This window comes from Zea mays, chromosome 4, assembly GCF_902167145.1.
Source record: "Zea mays cultivar B73 chromosome 4, Zm-B73-REFERENCE-NAM-5.0, whole genome shotgun sequence".
Taxonomy (NCBI): domain Eukaryota; kingdom Viridiplantae; phylum Streptophyta; class Magnoliopsida; order Poales; family Poaceae; genus Zea; species Zea mays.
This window is the reverse complement of record NC_050099.1, coordinates 20,252,552-20,272,163: the sequence shown is the minus strand read 5'-3', so window position 1 is coordinate 20,272,163 and position 19,612 is coordinate 20,252,552. Positions and strand designations below refer to the sequence as shown.

General features: G+C 44.6%; 3 protein-coding genes across 7 annotated transcripts; 2 read left to right on the top strand and 1 right to left on the bottom strand.

Annotated features, from left to right (window-relative positions):
* Window positions 1-722: 722 nt before the first annotated feature.
* On the bottom strand, window positions 723-1,833 carry LOC103652917 (oligosaccharyltransferase complex subunit ostc). The gene has a single exon (XM_008679910.4). It carries the CDS (start codon window positions 1,719-1,721, stop codon window positions 1,188-1,190), a length of 534 nt encoding a protein of 177 aa, XP_008678132.1. The 5' UTR covers window positions 1,722-1,833; the 3' UTR covers window positions 723-1,187.
* A 628-nt stretch (window positions 1,834-2,461) lies between these two features.
* Window positions 2,462-9,188, top strand: LOC100286018 (uncharacterized). 5 transcript variants are annotated; one of them, NM_001402554.1, is made up of 12 exons: window positions 2,462-2,927; window positions 3,521-4,047; window positions 4,152-4,551; window positions 4,623-4,667; window positions 5,568-5,633; window positions 6,844-6,905; window positions 6,986-7,060; window positions 7,138-7,303; window positions 7,566-7,689; window positions 8,079-8,185; window positions 8,330-8,442; window positions 8,740-9,188. In NM_001402554.1, exons 2-11 carry the CDS (start codon window positions 3,632-3,634, stop codon window positions 8,438-8,440), a joined length of 1,572 nt encoding a protein of 523 aa, NP_001389483.1. In that variant the 5' UTR covers window positions 2,462-2,927; window positions 3,521-3,631; the 3' UTR covers window positions 8,441-8,442; window positions 8,740-9,188. The 5 variants fall into 5 exon arrangements, with proteins under 5 accessions (NP_001389483.1, NP_001389484.1, XP_008677406.1 ...); NM_001402555.1 differs by having other exon boundaries at window positions 2,462-3,095; XM_008679184.4 differs by having other exon boundaries at window positions 2,572-3,123; window positions 8,740-9,182.
* A 784-nt stretch (window positions 9,189-9,972) lies between these two features.
* On the top strand, window positions 9,973-11,834 carry LOC100856973 (6-phosphogluconate dehydrogenase, decarboxylating). The gene has a single exon (NM_001254857.2). It carries the CDS (start codon window positions 10,072-10,074, stop codon window positions 11,593-11,595), a length of 1,524 nt encoding a protein of 507 aa, NP_001241786.2. The 5' UTR covers window positions 9,973-10,071; the 3' UTR covers window positions 11,596-11,834.
* The last annotated feature ends 7,778 nt before the right edge of the window (window positions 11,835-19,612 follow it).

Below are 19,612 nucleotides of genomic sequence, written 5' to 3'. Positions count from 1 at the left end.
TGGTAGTGCAACTAGACAGAGAGAGAGGACTCATATCTGGCAGCTTCAGGAAGTTACTCCACAAAGTCTGCATATGAGGATTTCTTCATTGGTGCTATTCATTTCAGACCATGGGAGAGGATTCAGAAGGGTTGGGCACCTAACAAATGAAAATTTTTCATGTGGTTGATTGCACATAATAGGTGTTGGACAGCAGACTGCCTGGCAAAAAGGGGCTGCCTCACCCTGAACCATGCCGCTGTGTGATCAGGCTGAAGAAACAATTAACCACTTGCTGGTTTCTTGTGTTCTCTCTCGCCGTGTGGTTTTATATCCTCGTAGGGTCGGCTTACAGGACTTATCTCCTCAGCCTGCAGATGTCGACTTCGATGACTGGGGGCAAGCACATACAATGGGCTTGATGATCAGGCAAGAAAGGGCATTAATCCCCTTATTATCTTAGAGGCCTGACCTATCTGGTGCCACAGATACAGACGTGTGTTCAATGGGATCCAACCTAGTCTTCAAAGGAAACACCAAAACAGTACTTTTCCAATAATAATTTACTTAACTTACAACATGTTATGCAAATCAAGAAGAGCTCAAAGTTACTGATGTATCAACATATCATGAAAACAAATGTTCATTTTTTTGTAAAAAAACAATATAGGATCCAATACCCTTGTTGGCAAACAGATATAAAATCTATATATCAACAAAATACATCTCACGTTCAGACAATCTGGAACTACATCCCGACATTCTTCCAATCACACCAATATGTCCAAGAAAATCCAATGGCCAATGGAGATACAGGGAATGTTACTTAATACTACCTCCGTTCTCAAATATTTGTCGCCCGCTAGTTCATTTTTGAACTAAAACACGAGAAATAAAAAAGAACGGAGGGAGTACAAAATGACAAATTATATTGATATAATCAACTACACCATGTTGATATAAATAGTGTGGTTCCACACAAGCCATGAAACTCAATACTAAGAACTTTGTCTACTACCATTGCATAATGATATCCTCGCCTAGCAACTCTGAGTAGATATTATACAGCACATGGTGCGATGTAACATTAATTGACATAACTAAAAGAGGAGTAAGCTAGTCCACGCTCCACAGCACGCAGATCTATTTAGATGTAGCGAGATCTTGCAACGGATCTGGTCTAGTTAACAGGCAAGATTTTATCAGCCTCACCAAAGGTAGCCGGGGATCTTGATGCGGAGGAAGAGCATGGCCATGGCGTAGGCGATGAGAACGGCGACTGCGCCGGCGCTTCCAAACGAGGCGCGGAGGCTCCGGGGCCTGGTGCGGTCGACCGCAAGGTCGAGGAGGATGATGCCAACGCCGCCAAGGACGAACATGAACCCGGAGGAGAGCCCCTCGATGATGTACTGGCCGTTGACGCGCCCTGGGAGGAAGACGACTGGGCGGACGGCGCCGGTGCCGGGGTCCTGGGCGCTGCCGATGCCGGGGGGCTCAACGATGACGTCGTAGACGAGGCCGGAGACGACCGCGAAGTAGGTGAGTAGGATGAGGGAGAAGACGGTCATGGGTGAGGGAAGCGCCAGGTTCGACGGCAGCCTCAGGCGGGTGCGCGGCGGCCGAAGGAAGGAGAATGGTAGCACGCGGAGGACGTGGAAGAGGGGATCCATGGAGTCGAAGTGGGCCTGCGTGGCCACCGGAGCGGCGGCGCTGCCGCCGGCGTGATCCGATCTAGGGGCCATCGCGCCTTAGAGTGGGGAAGGGAGAAAATACGGGGTACGCTTGGGTTTGGCCTTTTTTTTTAGTTATGGCACTTTAAGTGCAACGCAAAGCAATAGAAGATTACAATCATATCATATAATGATGCAAGTACATACAAAGTTTTTATAACAATTCTTCACACAAATTATGTATCCATATATTCAACCGAAGTTATAGTATTCAAGCATGTTTGAACTTTCTAGATATGAGTTAATTCTATATTAACGACCCTATACGAAGTTATAAAATAACATGACCCTATTCGACCACCACTCTTTCACGTGTCATGTCAGCCTTTCCTCATTTATCCTCGATATCCTCTGCTCTCGACTTTACCGTCAGTCAAGTCCGAGACCAGTACAGTCAAAGCTAGATTCAAAATCGAACTACTACCTAAATATGAACAACTATTAGAGACCAAACTAATTTTTACTTTAATAGCTATTTATCAACTTGCTAAACATGATTTTAACAATCTCCTTTTTAAGAACTATTGGAGTTTATACCTTATTCACTATCATGTATCATCCCTAACCCTTGATTTCACCAGTGCACTATCAACCCAACCGCAAAAGAGGGGCGGTAACCCTAGTTTTTTTTGGTGGGAGCAGCGGCCCGGCAGGATAAGACCGCGATCGTCATCGGCTCATCGCTCGTGCCGAGCCAGGCGCTGGGAGATGCGGATGATTGCTAGAGAAGGGGGTTTGTATCCGTCGGCCCAGACCGGGGAGCGACCCATGAAACTGATCAAACGTGGGCTGCATCCACGAGCCTGGCTCGGGGTCGGGCCGGAGAACCAATCAGCCCGTTAACTGCTCCAGCGAAGGCACACAGCCCGACAGCCGCCGCCGTTTCTTCATCTTCCTCGCAACGCCGACGCTGCAACTTCCGCTCCCTCCCCGACTCGCGCTCGGCACGCAGGCAGGCGACTGCGGTGGCGCTCAGGCTCGGGCTCTCAGCAACGGCGGGGCAGTCCCAGACTCAGCGGCTCCCTCTCTCCAATCGCCTTGCGCCCTCGCTCCGTTCCTCTGCTCACCGGCCGATTCTGCGTGCGCGCCTCCCGCTCCCCTATCGCCTCGGTCGAACGTCGACGGCGCCCGGCCCCGGCGGCTGCATTGCGCTGCTTGCGGCCGGCGGGTAGCGGGAGCCAGCAGGCTCTGCTCCCCCAAGGCGGCCGCGCCGCTTTGGTAGCGCTTATGCCCCAAACGAAGTGTTACCCATCCGCTTAGCGCTCAAGCGTGCGCTTAATGCGTTTTTTGGAACCCTGTTATTTGTAGTTCTTGGTCCAGATGTTAGTTGCAGAGGTGCTCAGAGCTGGAGCGTACATCTCTAGGTTTTCTCGGCGTGCATGCAAAGTATACACTACTAGCGGAATATATTGTGGTAGCATTTTGCATCTAAATGCTTTTGAGTTCTAACAAAATGCAGTTTCTTGCCTCAACAGAAGTTGTAGACTGTACTTTGTTGAACAAGTCGCACTAGGAACTTACTACATTCTTGCTCTATAGAAACTGTCAGGCTTGTGAGAGTTCTGTTATGTACCGCTTCTTTTCTAAAGAAAAATAGTAGAGTTTTAGAAAACATAATGAATACAGCTTCTTTTATTGAACTCTTAGAAGTACTCCAGCCATTGTAGTTTAATTTATCTGCATACAGTTGGTTGTATTGAACACTGGGACACCCTGAGGTCTTTGTTGTTCAATTATGATTATATTTCTGTATACTTTATTTTTAATGGTTAATCAAAATGCTAGCTTATATAATGCTCCCTCAAATGCAGGTTGCAATATTTTCCAGCATAGCTTGCTCACCTACTTCTCAATTTAGAAGACTTCAATTTCTGGATCTGAGCATCAAATCAAGACCATACCACTTTAGTCAGTCCTGTCTGATGGCACTGGCTGCAGCTCCAGCCAGTGGTGATTCACAGAGTGGTCCTCAGAGGAACTATCAGGTTGTTGTGGCTGCCACTCGTGACATGGGCATTGGCAAGGGTGGGGTCATGCCATGGAAGCTTCTTGGTGATCTTAAATTCTTCAAAGAACTTACACTAACTACAACTGATCCTGCCAAAAAGAATGCAGTTATAATGGGAAGGAAAACATGGGAGAGCATTCCTGTTAAGTCAAGGCCACTGCCTGGTCGTTTGAATGTCATACTTACTCGATCTGGTAGTTTTGATTTTGCAACAGTAGAGAATGTTGTTATATGTGGAAGTATGAAGTCTGCCTTAGAGCTGCTAGCATCAACTCCATACTGCTTATCAATTGAGAAAGTTTTTGTCATAGGAGGTGGGCAGGTACTGAGGTGAGTTATTAGTACCTTTTGAAACAACATATTATACATGTATGCTGTTGCTGCACGTAACTGTGTCGCAATGCTATTCACCCTTCTGCAATATTTTTATGTAGAGAATATTTGAATGGACCTGCATGTGAGGCTATCCATCTGACTGATATTCAGTCAAGCATTGAGTGTGATACTTTCATCCCTCCAGTTGACTTTTCAGTGTTCCAGCCATGGTATTCATCTTTCCCAGTGGTAGAGAGCAACATTAGGCATTCTTTTGTGACTTTTGTTCGTGTTAGAAAGTCAGTGGCAGAAACTCATGAGTCAAATGGCAAGGAATCAACTGAGATTGATACCAAGAATGACAAATTTGAAATAGAGAATTTCTCTTTTCTCCCCAAGATAGTATATGACCGCCATGAGGAGTATCAATATCTCAATCTTGTTGAAGATATTATAAGGTTCGGTGCTCAGAAAAATGACAGGACAGGAACTGGAACATTGTCAAAATTTGGGTGTCAGGTATTTCTCCTTAACTTTGAGTATTGAATTTGATCAACCAGGAAAAATAATGTCATTCATTTTCTTATTAGATGCGATTCAACTTAAGGAAAAATTTTCCTCTGCTGACAACAAAGGTATGTAAACATATATTCTTGTAGCTTTCAGATTTAACGGTGTGTCAAAACTTGCAGTAGTATTGTGCAAATTGTTTAGTTTTTTATTATGATATGTGAGAAGAAACAAGGAGAAATCAGTGTTTACTAAGTTGTATGTATTTAATGCTTTGCGCGCTTGTTAATTTTCAAATGCATGTTTATTTGGTTTGTACTGTCCTTTTATTTCCTTTTGTTACTGTATTTGCAAGCAAGTTGATGCTGGTTAATTTTCTTCTTTTATGACCCCTCACCCCCATACTCTCTTTTCTGTATTCTCAGATTTTGTTGAATCATCTACTATAGTTTAGTTATTATTTATATGTGATAGTTATACACTTGTTGATATGTTATTAAGTTAGGGCCTGTTTGGATCCCAGGAACTAAAAGAAAAGTGGCTAAAGTTTAGTCACTTTAGGAGCTGAAGATCCAAACAGAAGAGCTAAAAGTGACTAAAATGGTAAAATAGTAACCTTTTAGTCACTTTAAGCTTCTAAAGAAAAGCTAAACTTTAGTCAGTTTGCTTTAGCTTGTGGATCCAAACAGGCCTTTAGACATATTGTGCGAGACCATGAGCACATTTGATCCTACAGTTTATTATGTAAATAGAGCTCTTCCTCACAGATGATTTTATGATAACACATGTAGATCCAGTGCCAACATTCTTTTTAATCATTATAACACTCTGTAACTCTTTTTTTTTGTATGTACCTGTTTACCTGTAAAACATTTCCCTCAGCATCTGAATAGGAAGCCTTATGGCTACCATATGTTTAATATCAGGAGTCCAAACTCAAAAAGAAAGTTTGAAGAATTATGGTACCATATATTTAGGTAGCACTTCTTGACTAATGCAATACAATAACATGTGCTCTTTAACAGAGGGTGTTTTGGCGTGGTGTTGTCGAAGAACTCCTTTGGTTCATCAGTGGCTCAACAAATGCAAAGGTGTGCAGGATTAATATGGCTCTAGTGCTATCTTTAGCCAATGTTTTGATTTGTTGTAGGCTTGTAGCTGTTTTCCTTAATCTGTATTCGCAACCCACATGCCATTATACTTGTGGCACTTTATTCGAGTTTTGTGAAATCTACTAATCTTTTTTTGCAACATGCTGCGTTGATACCTGCATTTGTTTTAAAAAATGTTTCATCTGTTGCTACTTTGTTTCACTTGCAAACAGAAGTCCTTTTAGTTTTTTCAGCTTTCCATGAAATCATTTCTTGGACTGGGTACTTTCTTCTCTTCTTCCTTTTACATCCTTGCCTATTTCGATCACTAAATGTGTTCTCTCTCTTCTTTTCATGTCATATATATGAACCAAACTCATTAATAGTGTAATACCAAGCTGTTAGTTTTTTTGTGCACTATTTGCTTTATCGTATCAGTTGTTATTAGGTTGGATCACGATCTAATGGATCAGATGATTTGCTTGCACGCTTGTACAGAAGTACTGCTTGTATAGCAGTCGTTGCCCTTCTAATAAACCTACTGCAAGTTGTTTTATAGAATTTATTCACTCAAGTTCTTTCATTTAAAATAGCTCATAGTGACTGCAGTTGTCTGTCCAGTGGCAGATTAAAACATAACAGAAAATGGTGTGTACTTACTGGAAATTTCTTAATCTTTCTTATCCATTTGTTGTGAATTGAATTGGCCTCATTTTCTTTGAGGGGTTAGTTGCAACAATACTTCAATACTTGTACCCAGGTCATGTATCGTTTCTATTGGGTTCATATGTCAACCTTTTGAAGATATTTTTTGGGGGCAGAAAGCCATTAGGCTGTCTCCAGCAGATCGTCCATATGGTAGTGGAAAACATTGTTTTGTGCTGTAGACTACACTGTTCATAGAGTTAAGTCTGAAATAGGAGATGAGATAAGAGATAGGATGGGTAAGCTGCTGGAGACAACCTTACTATTTACTTAGGTCCTTTTCAAATGTCAGAATTCTTTGCATGCGGTCACAAGTGCCCATGTGCATGTGAATGTATATGTGCGTGCTTTGTTTGGGACTCTTGTGTACTCTCTTAATGAAATGATATGCAACTATCCTGAGTGTTTGATAAAAAATAAATGTCAGAATTCTTCTCCAAATCCTGAGTGGATTAAACTATCTCTTGAAAGGTCCTGTTTTCTAAACATGCCCTTCCATTTGTAGGTTTTGCAAGAAAAGGGTATTCATATCTGGGATGGCAATGCTTCAAGAGAGTATCTTGACCGGTATTTATCAGTTGGATATAAGCTGTAAATAAATTATTTCTCTGTTATTGATATCTAATCCACCTGGTCATCTTTTCTAGTATTGGCTTGGCACACAGGGAGGAAGGTGATCTAGGTCCAGTTTATGGATTTCAATGGCGACACTTTGGTGCCGAGTAAGCTTACATTCCTTTCCTTGAGCTGTATCTTTTTTCTTGTTCATGTTTTCTGATAAAGTTGACATATCTGACAGATATACTGACATGCATGCTGACTATACTGGAAAAGGCTTTGATCAGCTAATGGATGTGATTGACAAGATTAAGAACAATCCTGATGACCGCCGAATAATTTTATCGGCGTGGAATCCTTCAGATCTCAAGAAGATGGCTCTTCCTCCTTGCCACATGTTTGCACAAGTTAGTATAATTTTTCTGCTTGAGTTAAGGTCTAAGTTAACTATTGGCTCATTTTGACTTTTCCATGGTGTGCATCCTTGTACTAATGCATTCTAACTTTGTAAGTTGAAAAATAGTTTTTTTTCTTGGTACTTCTAAATTACAGTAGATTGGTGAGCATAAGTTTTGCCTTTGATAATTACCTTTGTAACATTTGCTTGCATTTTATTTTCGATAACATTGTCGACTAACAACATTTGCATGCAACCTATTCACCTTCCAGTTTTATGTGGAGAACGGGGAGCTATCCTGCCAGATGTATCAACGCTCTGCAGACATGGGGCTTGGTGTTCCATTCAACATCGCATCATATTCTCTTTTGACATATATGATTGCTCAAGTTTGTGGTAGGTTCTTATATGCATCACTGTAATATTTCTACTCAGTGCAACGTTTATTGTGCACCTTAATAGAAACCTTCTTGGTTGTACATGTACTGTATTTGTGTTCTAGTTTAGACTAGTTTCATTTGGAACCATTTATTCTGCACTTTGATTTTCTTGTTATGTGAGCAACAAATCTTCCATGCTGTTTGTCGTACCACATACACAAGTCTTGGGGCTATATTCTAGATATTTTTGTAACAAGTTATGAACATTTGATTAGCTGCAAGGATGTTTTTATGCCATCTTTTTTGTTGTCCCTTTCTATCTTTTGATGTTTCTTGTATCCAACTAATAAAAGCTAGTAGTCTTTTTTTTTCCAACTCTAACCCTTTGTGTCTTAATGTTGCAAGATCTTTCTCCAGGAGATTTTGTCCATGTTATAGGGGATGCTCATGTCTATAGAAATCACGTTCGAGCTCTGGAGGAACAGATTCAGAAGATGCCTAAACCATTTCCAGTGAGCCAACCATTTTTACGAAAAATATGAAATCTGCATATATGAACTTGATGCTTTGATGTTTTTTTTTGTGTGTGTGTGTGTGTGTGTGTTTACTTTCTGTGCCCATGCATCTTCTAAGTTGTATGTGGGTCTTATGTGCAGATTTTGAAGATAAATCCTTCGAAAAAGGATATAGATTCTTTCATGGCGTCAGACTTCAAGCTGGTTGGCTATGATCCTCACCAGAAGCTAGAGATGAAAATGGCAGTGTAACGGTAATATACATTCTATGATTTCTCCTGGTGGACTGTCATTAACTTCGGCCACTACAAGTTTACTTGCTCGCTGGCACAAAACAGAGCTCTAGTGCTGGCTGTTGTTAGTATGCATTTTGCTGGGATCAAAACCTTATGTGTCATAAGTCACAATGATGCTTCATGTTGTCATACTGCTCATGCACTGGTCCTTTCATGGATTTGCCACTGCAGAGTCTGGAAACAAAAATGCATATAGGCACCATAATTTTCATTTTGTCATAGTTGCTTCACGTTTTGCTCTTTTAATTTTTGCAGGTGGCTTAGCTCTGGAGCCCCCAGCCTTGGAACCTCGGTGGGTGAAATCAGTCGAACGAACTGGTACTACATAAAAAATGAACCGGACATCGCACTAGCTTGTTTTTGGTGATGGTGCTGAATGTTGTGCGGGAGGCGTTTTCCCCCGTTATTAGTAGCGATCTGCGTGCTATATATGGTCGCTGAAGTCAAAATTGGCTCTCTTTTATTTTTTATCTACTACTACTACTCATTTGCGAGTGAGAGATGGTCTGGGCACACCATTCAATTGCAACGGCCTACTGGTGTGTTGCCCCCCAATGAGGGCTGTGACGATTGCGCCACTACCTCGTGAGAAACATGATGTGACCGAAATTGCTGTGTACCTGCATGGTAGAACAACGCACTCTTTGGTATCTGGTTGCCTTAATACGTGACCTGGTTAATTCAGTTTCCAGTTTGGATGGGCACAAGATAGCGATTTGCTGTGGCGTTTTAGTTGTTGTTGCTGTGCTGGGGGCAGAAAGTCTAGTGCCGTGCTTGACGAAGACGGGGTCAAAGCGCTTGCAGCGACGATGTACGATTTGGAGCCATGCAACTAGCTCGTCAGCATTACTCTAAAGTAATACTGCAACTGCAGTCAGTTGAGCTCGAAGACGCTGAGAGAGTAATAGGATACCATTAGCCTTTCCGTCGCTCCTAGTACTTGGCTTTCTGTGGAGAATCGGAGCTTTATTATAGCAATCATCAAAACGAAGTTGGGTACGTACTTGGGTTCATAGTCTTCTCCACATGTTCAGCGAATATGACTTCTGGCCGGCTTCGAGGGATGGGGATGCAGCACGCACGGGCACGGCCGTTGGTTGCCAAGGGCCGAGCCTTGTAGGGGTCGGAGAACACGAGCTTTGTTGGTTGGTCGCGCGCGCCGAGCGGCAGCTGGCCCTTGGACTGATCGACCGGCCAAGCCTGTGCCGTTTGGCCGCCTCGATGAGTCCGCCTCACCGCGAGGCAGCCAGCAGCAGGCGGCTGCGGCCGCGAAAGAACGCAAGAGTGAGGTGGCCCTTTGCAGAAAGCACCTCAAGTCCTCTGGAATTTTTGCTTCCATGAGCGTCGGGTGTACCGGATCCACTCTATTCCTAGGACAGTTTCTACGATAACCCCAGACTCCAGGGACCCCATCCAAAACCCCGGGCCGCAATATTTCTATCCCCTACAGGCTACAGCACTGTCCACCTTCACTTCCGTCCGTTCCCCCGAACTCTCTCTCTCCTCCTCGGCCACCTCCCATCCCCGTTCCTTCCCCTCCATCTCATCACCGCCGCCAGCGCCAAAACCCTACCCACCCACCCACCGATGGCCTCCCCGGCGCCGGCGTCCCCCGCGGCCGCGGCGGCGCACTGCCCCCCGCCGCGCATCGGGCTCGCGGGCCTCGCCACCATGGGCCAGAACCTGGCCCTGAACATCGCCGAGAAAGGGTTCCCGATCTCCGTCTACAACCGCACCGCCGCCAAGGTGGACTCCACGCTGTCCCGCGCGCGGGACGAGGGCTCGCTGCCGGTGCTGGGCCACCGCGACCCGCGCGGGTTCGTGCTGTCCCTCGCGCGCCCGCGCGCCGTCGTGCTGCTCGTCCAGGCCGGCCCCGCCGTCGACGCCACCATCCAGGCCCTCTCCCCCTACCTCGAGCCCGGGGACGCCATCGTCGACGGCGGCAACGAGTGGTACCAGAACACGGAGCGCCGCATCCAGGAGGCGGCGGCGCGCGGCGTCCTGTACCTCGGGATGGGCGTCTCCGGCGGCGAGGAGGGCGCGCGGAACGGGCCCTCGCTCATGCCCGGCGGCAGCGCCGACGCCTACGCCAACATCAGGGACATCCTCCAGAAGGCCGCCGCGCAGACGGAGGACGGCGCCTGCGTCACCTTCGTCGGGCCCGGCGGCGCCGGCAACTTCGTCAAGATGGTGCACAACGGGATCGAGTACGGCGACATGCAGCTCATCGCCGAGGCGTACGACGTGCTCCGCAGGCTCGGGGGCCTGTCCAACTCCGAGATCGCCGATGTCTTCGCTGAGTGGAACAGGGGGGAGCTCGAGAGCTTCCTGGTCCAGATCACCGCCGACATTTTCACCGTGGCTGACCCGTTGGACGGGAGCGGGAGTGGCGGCGGGGCGCTGGTTGACAGGATTCTGGACAAGACTGGGATGAAGGGGACCGGGAAATGGACCGTGCAGCAGGCGGCGGAGCTTGCGGTGGCAGCGCCCACGATTGCCGCGTCGCTGGACGGGAGGTACCTGTCAGGGTTGAAGGACGAACGGGTCGCAGCCGCTGGGGTGCTGGAGGAAGAGGGGATGCCGGCGGGCCTGTTGGAGACGGTTAATGTCGACAAGAAGGTGCTGGTGGATAGGGTCAGGCAAGCGCTCTACGCCTCCAAGATTTGCAGCTATGCGCAGGGCATGAATCTGCTGCGAGCCAAGAGCGTGGAGAAGGGATGGAACCTTAACCTCGCAGAGCTTGCCAGGATCTGGAAGGGCGGCTGCATTATCCGTGCGAGGTTCCTTGATAGGATCAAGAGCGCGTACGACAGGAATCCTGAGCTCGCCAATTTGATTGTTGACAGAGAGTTTGCAAGGGAGATGGTGCAGCGGCAGAACGCGTGGAGGTGGGTTGTGGCACGCGCGGTGGAGGCTGGCATTAGCACGCCAGGAATGACTGCTAGCCTTTCGTACTTCGATACCTACAGATCAAGTCGATTGCCTGCAAATCTGATCCAAGCGCAGAGGGATCTGTTTGGTGCACACACCTATGAGCGCATTGACTGTCCGGGTTCATTCCACACCGAATGGACCAAGCTGGCGAGGAGGAGCAATGGCGCAGCCATTTGAGGAATTGGTTGGTATGAGAAGGGATGTTTTCTGCTTTGTGTGATTTCTCTCTGTGGGTTATCTTTTGTTTTACTATTGTTATCTTTATGCTTCTAGATCCAAGTCGAGTACTTCAAATAATGCTGTACTGTATGGTTGGCAAGTGAAGAACATTGTGTAGCTTCAGTTTTACTGTGATGTAGGTACACACAGTTTGATTCTCTTAATTTTGGTATGCAATTGCTATGATGCCTCTCAAACTCCAATGTTGTGTGTTTAAAGAGTTATCTGAAATGTGTTGAAACTGCTACTAAGAGTAGCGAGTTTTGCATCATAGCCTCTCAAATCAATGGTGTCTTTGAAGAATGGTATGCCATGTGTAAAAATAGCTACTACAGTTGTGAAGTCCTAGTGCCCCATTATTGAAGGTAACTTATGAGTCATATATGTTCCTTAAAAAATAATCTTATGTTGATAAACCTAGATGCCTGGGGATCTCTACCTATAAATCAATGATCCTGTCCTGTTTGTTTAAGCAACTTCTCGTGAAAAAGTTATAGTTTTATGCTCGTAGCTTACTGTACCAGCTATGCTAATCAGAAATAACTTTCTGAAATATGCATAATAGTACCCACTCTTCGCCGGAAATATTTTCATACAACTAAGGCCTGCCTTGTTTGGTTATTTTAATTACATGTGGATTGAAGTGTATTAGGTGGTATTGAGATGTATTTTGACTTGTTATAGATTTAAAACGACTCAATCCCACTCAATCCATATAATTTAGCATCAAAACGAACAAGGCGTAAGCTGGTACTTGAAGTGGTTGTGTAATTTCTAAGACATCTAATTTGTGAAGTTATAAATTATAGTGTCTACTCCTTAAGTTTACACACCAAATCTTTATTTTATTCACTTTGGTTGGCTAGTATGGATAATCAAATTGGTTTTCTTTTGTGTTCTGTATAATTGGCTAGCAGATATACTTGTTTATTTGTGGCAGATTTTTGTCAAGTACTTAAGTGATTAAGTCAGATACATGTGCTGTTAGTGAGTTTAACATGTTTGCTAGGGCAGGTTCAGCGATAACTGATGAGCTATGTAGATCTAGATATTCTCAATTGAGTTCATATCATGTTTGGCCTGTGAAACTATTTTTTTTTCTCGAACAAGCATGCAAGAGAGTTTTTTTTGAAAACGCAAGAGAGCTGCATATCATTATATTAAGAAGAAAAGTTGAGATAAAAAGAGAAATCTCATACAATCCTGCAAAACCCCCCACACTGGATGATAGGTAGAAATACAACAACAATATAAACAGCTAGACCCATGACCATGGAAACCCTAAAACAAAAGGTCATCGATTAGTGCGCTGGAGCGTAAAGGATGCTAGCTAACCCACTAGCTCCAGCTCTAAACATGCAGGAGAGTTATGTATCATTATATTAAAAAACTTGACCTGCGGGGGGTAAGACAGCCCCCGGGTATTGTATTAAGAAGAAGACCTTCTCACACAGGTCAAGAAAACCCCCGAACCCCTGCCCCACCCATACACAGCGGCATCGAAGCCCATGTGAGAACGACCACGACCGGGGCTGAGCCTTAGACCCGGGGCTGAGCCTTAGACCTGTGCTTTGGCGTGGGACAGACGAGGGGATTTTTTTAACCACAGCCTGAAATTCGCTCCCACGGGGAGTCGAACCTAGGACCTGAGGAGTGCTACTCAGACCACCTAACCAACTCAGCTAGAGGCCCTTTCGCTGTATCATTATATTAAGAAGAAGAAAAAGGTCAGAAGCCCAAACAACACCCACCCACCTCCACACACCCTTAGCCAAACACAGACGTGCTTTTTACAAAAGAAAACAACAACACGACCACTGGAGGAACTATCCTAGTCTGCAGGGAGGGGGGCTGACAGGAGGGAAATGCTTTTATCCCCAGCCATCTTCCATACCGTACGCTCCTCACTAGCCTGAACCAAAGCCACAGTCATGCAGGGAGAAGCTCCATCAAAGACACAACGATTATGGTGCTTCCAAAGGATCCAAGCACCTAAGATGATAAGAGAATTAAGTCCTTGTCTTGCTGAAACATTAGCAGCCTCAGTGGCATCCTGCCACCACTCCGTGAAACTATTATCAGCTGCAGGTTTTTTTTAGTGACATACTACTATATGACTCTGCTGCAGCTAAATGATCAACTCTCAATGCATTGTAGCAAAATCATATTCATCTTCTTTGCTGTAATTTGTAGTTGCTAATTATGGTTCTATTTCTATGCTAACGATGATTTGTTTAGTTTATCGGGCTTTTGTACCAATCAAGTTTTAATAATTGTGAGACATGTGGTAGGGACGTGCCGTTAATAATATATGGAAATGAATTGCTAGCTCATTGCATTTTTCAAGAGCAAATCACTTACGATATGGGGATGATAGGTGAGGTGCAACCATCTAGTGGTAATGTTTCTGGGAGCATATCATTGTCTGTAAGAATTGGTACTAGCGTATAGACTATTTCTTTACATATAACTTGCAACTTTGTCAAATCTATTGAGATGCAGACGTTTGTGTTAGCATGGTGCCATGGTTTGCTCAATGAAGGCTGTGGCAGTTACTAGTAATTTTACCTTGTGTTAAATTCTGAAAATTAACGGTCACAATACTGAACCTATCATGTAAAACCTGCTTGAAGCCTTGAACCATTTCCTATGTAGATTAGTCTGTCATGTTTTTGTCACTTTAGTATTCATCAGAATTTTCTGAGGCCCTACCATCTGTTAACTTCATGGGGCTAACTCATTAGCCATTTAATGTAGCAGAACATTTGGTATTTTTCGTTTGGTTAATACAATTTTCATGTGAAGCCTGATCTTGAATAGAATAAGAGCTGATTATTATTATGTTTGCTTATATTCAGATGAACTTTCACAGCTAGGTCAATTTTGATGATCAAAACTGTCCATTTTGTGAATTGAGGTGAAGTAACTAAACTGACAAGCCACATTTTGTGAATTGAGGTTAAGTAACTTTGTTGGGCCAATGGGCCTTTAAAGTTTACATTTATTTAATTATGATTCAAGCTATTCTGTTTGTTGAGATGTGGTTCAGTCATATAAATGTCATTAGATGCATTATGCAAGGAACATTGTCAGTTCATCCAGCCATAGTTTTTTTTTTCCGATCACAATTGACAACTTGTGATTATCAGCAAATGTTGTGGTCAGATTATTTTTAGTATTTAACCTTCCTGAATGTTATCTACTGTTTCCTACAACCAATGTAGACCAACCAAGTACATTATCTGTAATTTCCATATTAAACGAGAGTTTCTGATATTGGTAATTTGTGGTGGTCAACCAATGTACGCCAACCAAGTGATTGTGATTCATTCTTCCTTGATGCTATATCTAGTTTTGTTGTTCATTAATGAACTAACAACAGATGTATCATCAAAATTTCAGCATAGTATTTTCTTTCTTCCTTTGTTTTTTCTTGCACTTTACTCTCCATCAAGAGATGACATTTTATCAACTGTGCTTTCTCTCTTTAATCAATGATGTGCGATTCTAATGCATGGTGTAGATAATTTGCCTCCCTTTTCAGTATAGTAATGGGCTAATGACTAGTCAACATTGTTGCTGGAAATACTCGATTAGCATGTGGAGTAGCTATGGTACCAACATTGTTTCGGGCACAGCAAAATATTATGGCTTGTTTTAGCTGTGGTAGACGTACATCAAGATACAGTTTCATTCAACGACCTTCATACGAAAACAGGATTCGTGAACTCTTACAGTCTTACGATACACTGAGGTAGGTTAGTATGAAAAACCTTGAGAGTACCTTACACTTACTCTGTCCGGTTCAGGGACGGATGCCACGGTCCTTTCCGCTCCGAAATCTGTAGAGCCTTATTAAACCCTCTCACAAAATTTAAAATATACACAATATAATTTTATTATATATTCTACGATTTTTATTGTCCATTGATGTTTTAATATAATACTAATTTGGTGTTTTAATATAATACTACTTCAAACTATTACATATGTTTATTGTAAATGATTTATTATATATGTCTATTGTGAGTGATTTTGTTACGGTGGTTGTAGCGCTATAGTACTTGTGAGTACTATTGACAAGGTGGGGGTTGCGCGGGTTAGAGGTGATGACTAGGGTTAGGGGCGCTGGAGAGGCCGACCGTAGGGCTTTACCTACGGTTGGCAAGAGAGAAGTGATTTCCTTCTAATCTCTTGCTTGATCATAGATTTATACATATCCTCTTATTATATAGAGAGGTCTTACTTGACCCCTAAACAAGCGACTAATTAACCCTAATGGGCTAAGACCCGATAGGCCCTTGACTCTTCTAACATTACACTCCACCTAGACATGTAGCTCGTCCTCGAGCTGCAACCTAACGATGACTCCGCTAGACACAAATCTAACACCTAAAAATAAGCCTTTTACATCTCGGTTTATTTTATTATCCCGAACCTGAATTAGACCACAACTCTTTATTTTTTTGACCCCTTAAGATAAGACGTACTTCACGCATTGGACCTGCATGTGTGCAGCCACCTAGGTCCCATGAACGCCATCTGGACGAAAGGGGAGCACGTGGATGGCCACCTGGAATGGGTCGCACCAATGACCAGCGGAGACTCCCCCGTGGCAGCCGGTAGCAGAATGTGGTGGTGATAGGCAGTGCGCCCTCGCTGATGACAAGGAGGGGAGAACCTTCCTTACAGTCGTTGATGGTATAGTTATTGTTCGTCGCCTGCGGGATAGGCACCATGCTTGCACTTGGAGACAGTGGGTCGACGCGATTGCTGATGGCCATCCGATAGGACGAGGTCGCGCCCCCATGTGCCGATGTCAACCGCCACCAAGGCTGCCTTGAGCATATGTCACCGCACCTCCTGCATCCATCGACGCACTAGGAGGCCAAGCGCTGCAGCCTGCAGCTGCGCCGTCGTAGACACCTTGCAGCCACTTGCTCGTGCAATCGCCTTCCTCTCCGCGAGCTACTGCAAGGTTGCTGGGATGACCGGGCGTCACTGCTTGAAGATGGGGTGCTGTCCTTGCTGGCACGCTAGGAGACAGCGTGCCATCGCCTGTAGCTGCGCCGTCAATACCTGGATGCTGTCCACACCCCCGTAGAAGATGCCATCATAGTGCTGCTGTGGCGGCACAAGCATGGGGGCAGTGAACGACGGGATCAAGGATGAGGAGTGTGGGAAGGCAATCTGATGGATGGATACGAGCATGCTTGACGCTGGTGGCACCAAGGTGGAGATCGACGATGGAAGAGGTGTTGTGGTAGATGGGAAGGGAACGATGGTGGTGGTAGTGTGCGATGGTGGTGGGAAGGGGGGCTATGCCACCATAGCCCAACATGCCATAGGTTAAAGCAGCTACACTGGTGGTGGCAGAAGCTGGAGGCGGTGTACTGCTAGACATGTCATTGATGGAAACGGTGAGGGCGGCGAACTGCTGCACCAACAGCTGTTGGAATGCCATGAAGTTCGCCTGGGAGATTGGACCAGTGGCGACAGCCGTCACATCAATAGATGTGGCAACGATGGAGGTGGTGGGTGGTGTTGATCCCGACGGCACGCCGTCGGAACCTAGCATCTCCGATACTAGATTGTTATGGTGGCTATAGCGCTACAGTACCCGCGGGTAGTGTTCACAGGGTGGGGGCTGCACGGGCTAGAGACGACAGCTAGGGTTAGGGGCGCTTGGGAGGCCGACTGTAGGGTTTTCCTACGTCCGACAAGAGAGAAGGGATTTCTTTCTAATATCTTGTTTCATCATAGATTGATACATCTCTCATTATATAAAGAGGTCTTACTTGGCCCCTAAGCAAGTGACTAATTAACCCTAATGGGCTAAGGACCAATAGGCCCTTGACTCCTCTAACAGATTTAATGAGATTATATCACGTAGTGGTTTAATTTAGACCCTCCTATTTTTTGGCTCTATCCCTAGTTTGGCTACAATATTTGTCACATTTGACTTTGCATGTCCTTGAGGTAGGGTTTGGAAATCTACTGGTAGGTTTTAGTCAGTTGGTTATTATGAAAGACTCATGGTTGTTGGTAATTTCCTCTGAAAGTTGGTTGGTGTAACTTATAAAGTTATTTGTCTTTGAGGCAGAACAAATTATGCATTCTTATTTTATCGGAGACGTTTTTATGTTTTTGTTGGGACTAGGATAAAAAAGATAAAAAACAATTTCAATTGAAATTCTTGTTTTTATGTTTACTAGGATAACAAAGAAATCCTTAACAACCCCACCAGTCCTCAAACCGCCCAACCGAGCTATGACCGATCAGCCGACCGAGGATCGGTTGCTGTACATTTCATGCATGACTCACGTGGCGAGCAATGCACTTGTGGTCGAATGAAGTGAGGAAGGAGATGCACACCTTGTCCAACATCTAGTATACTTCATGAGCAAGGTCCTCGGACCCTCCAAGGTACTATACCCCCAGATCTAGAAGTTGCTACACAGTGCTCCTCACCGTGCGAAAACTACACCACTATTTAGATGACCACAAAGTTGTAGTTGTTACAATTTCCCAATAGGCAACATACTCCACAACAGAGAAGCAGTGGGAAGAATAGCCAAGTGGGCATGCAAGCTCGAAGCTCATGACATAGAATTCTGACCCCGCGCGACTATCAAAACTCAGGCCTTAGTGGATTTCATATTAGAATGGACTGAACATCAAATGTCCCAAAAAACCTGAGCTAATGGAAGTACGGAAGATATACTTTGATGGATCGTTGAAGCTGCAAGGAGTCGGGGCAGACATCCTCTTTATTGCCTCGAAAGGAGATAAACTCAAGTATGTGTTGCAACTCCTATTCCCTGTCTCCAAGAATGCTGTAGAATATGAAGCCTTGATACACGGGCTCAACATTTTTGTCTCGCTCGGGATAAAAAGGATAATGGTATACAAGGATTCTCTAGTGGTCATAATCCAAGTTAACAAGGGTTGGGACTGTTCTATGGAATCCATGAATAGTTATTGTGCAGCCGTCAGGAAGATTGAGGATAAGTTTGAAGAGCTAGAGTTCTACCATGTAGAGAGAGACCACAACATGGCTGCAGATGCCCTATCTAAGCTAGGCTCAAGCCGGACTCAGGAACCGTCAGATGTCTTTGTCCAGGAGGTGCAACAACCCATCGTTTCACCAAGTCTCAATGAAGTGTGCAAGGCGATAGAACAAACGACACCACTTGCAGAACAAGACCCGGGCGACTAGAGGGCACCAATCATTAAGTACATCAGAAATGAAGAAGAACCGGATGAAAAAGCAGCTACCGAGCATGTCGCAAGATAGTCGGCCCACTACACATTCATAGGTGACATCTTGTGCAGAAGAGGAGCCGAAGGTATTTTCATGAAGTGCATTGACACAAACGTGGGCAAGCACTTATTGGAAGAAATCCATGCTGGGCAATGTGGAGTTCATGCAGCGTCAAGGACACTAGTTGGAAAAGCATTCAGAGCAGGTTTACACTGGCCAACAACCAAGAAGGATGCAATCGATCTAGTCCAGAAATGTGAAGCATGTCAATTCTTAGCCAAGCAACAATATCTACCAACACAACATTTGCAGACTATTCTAGTCTCCTGGCCCTTTGCATGCTAGGGGCTGTATATTTTAGACCATTAAATAAGGCTCAAGGAGGATATACACATGTACTGGTTGCCATTGAGAAATTCATGAAGTGAATAGAAAACAAGCTTGTAGCCTCTTTGACCACAACCAAAATAGTAGAGTTCATCCAGGAGATCATCTTCAGATTCGGGTTACCAAATAGCATCATCACAGATCTAGAATCTAACTTCACGAGTGTATAATTCTTTGACTTTTGCGAGAAGAAGTGCATCCAGCTTAAGTATGCCTCGGTAGCGCACCTGAGGGCTAATGGACATGTGGAAAGAGCAAATGGAATGATCCTAGAAGCACTCAAGAAGAAGTCTTTGACAAAAACGAGAAACTTGCAGGAAAATG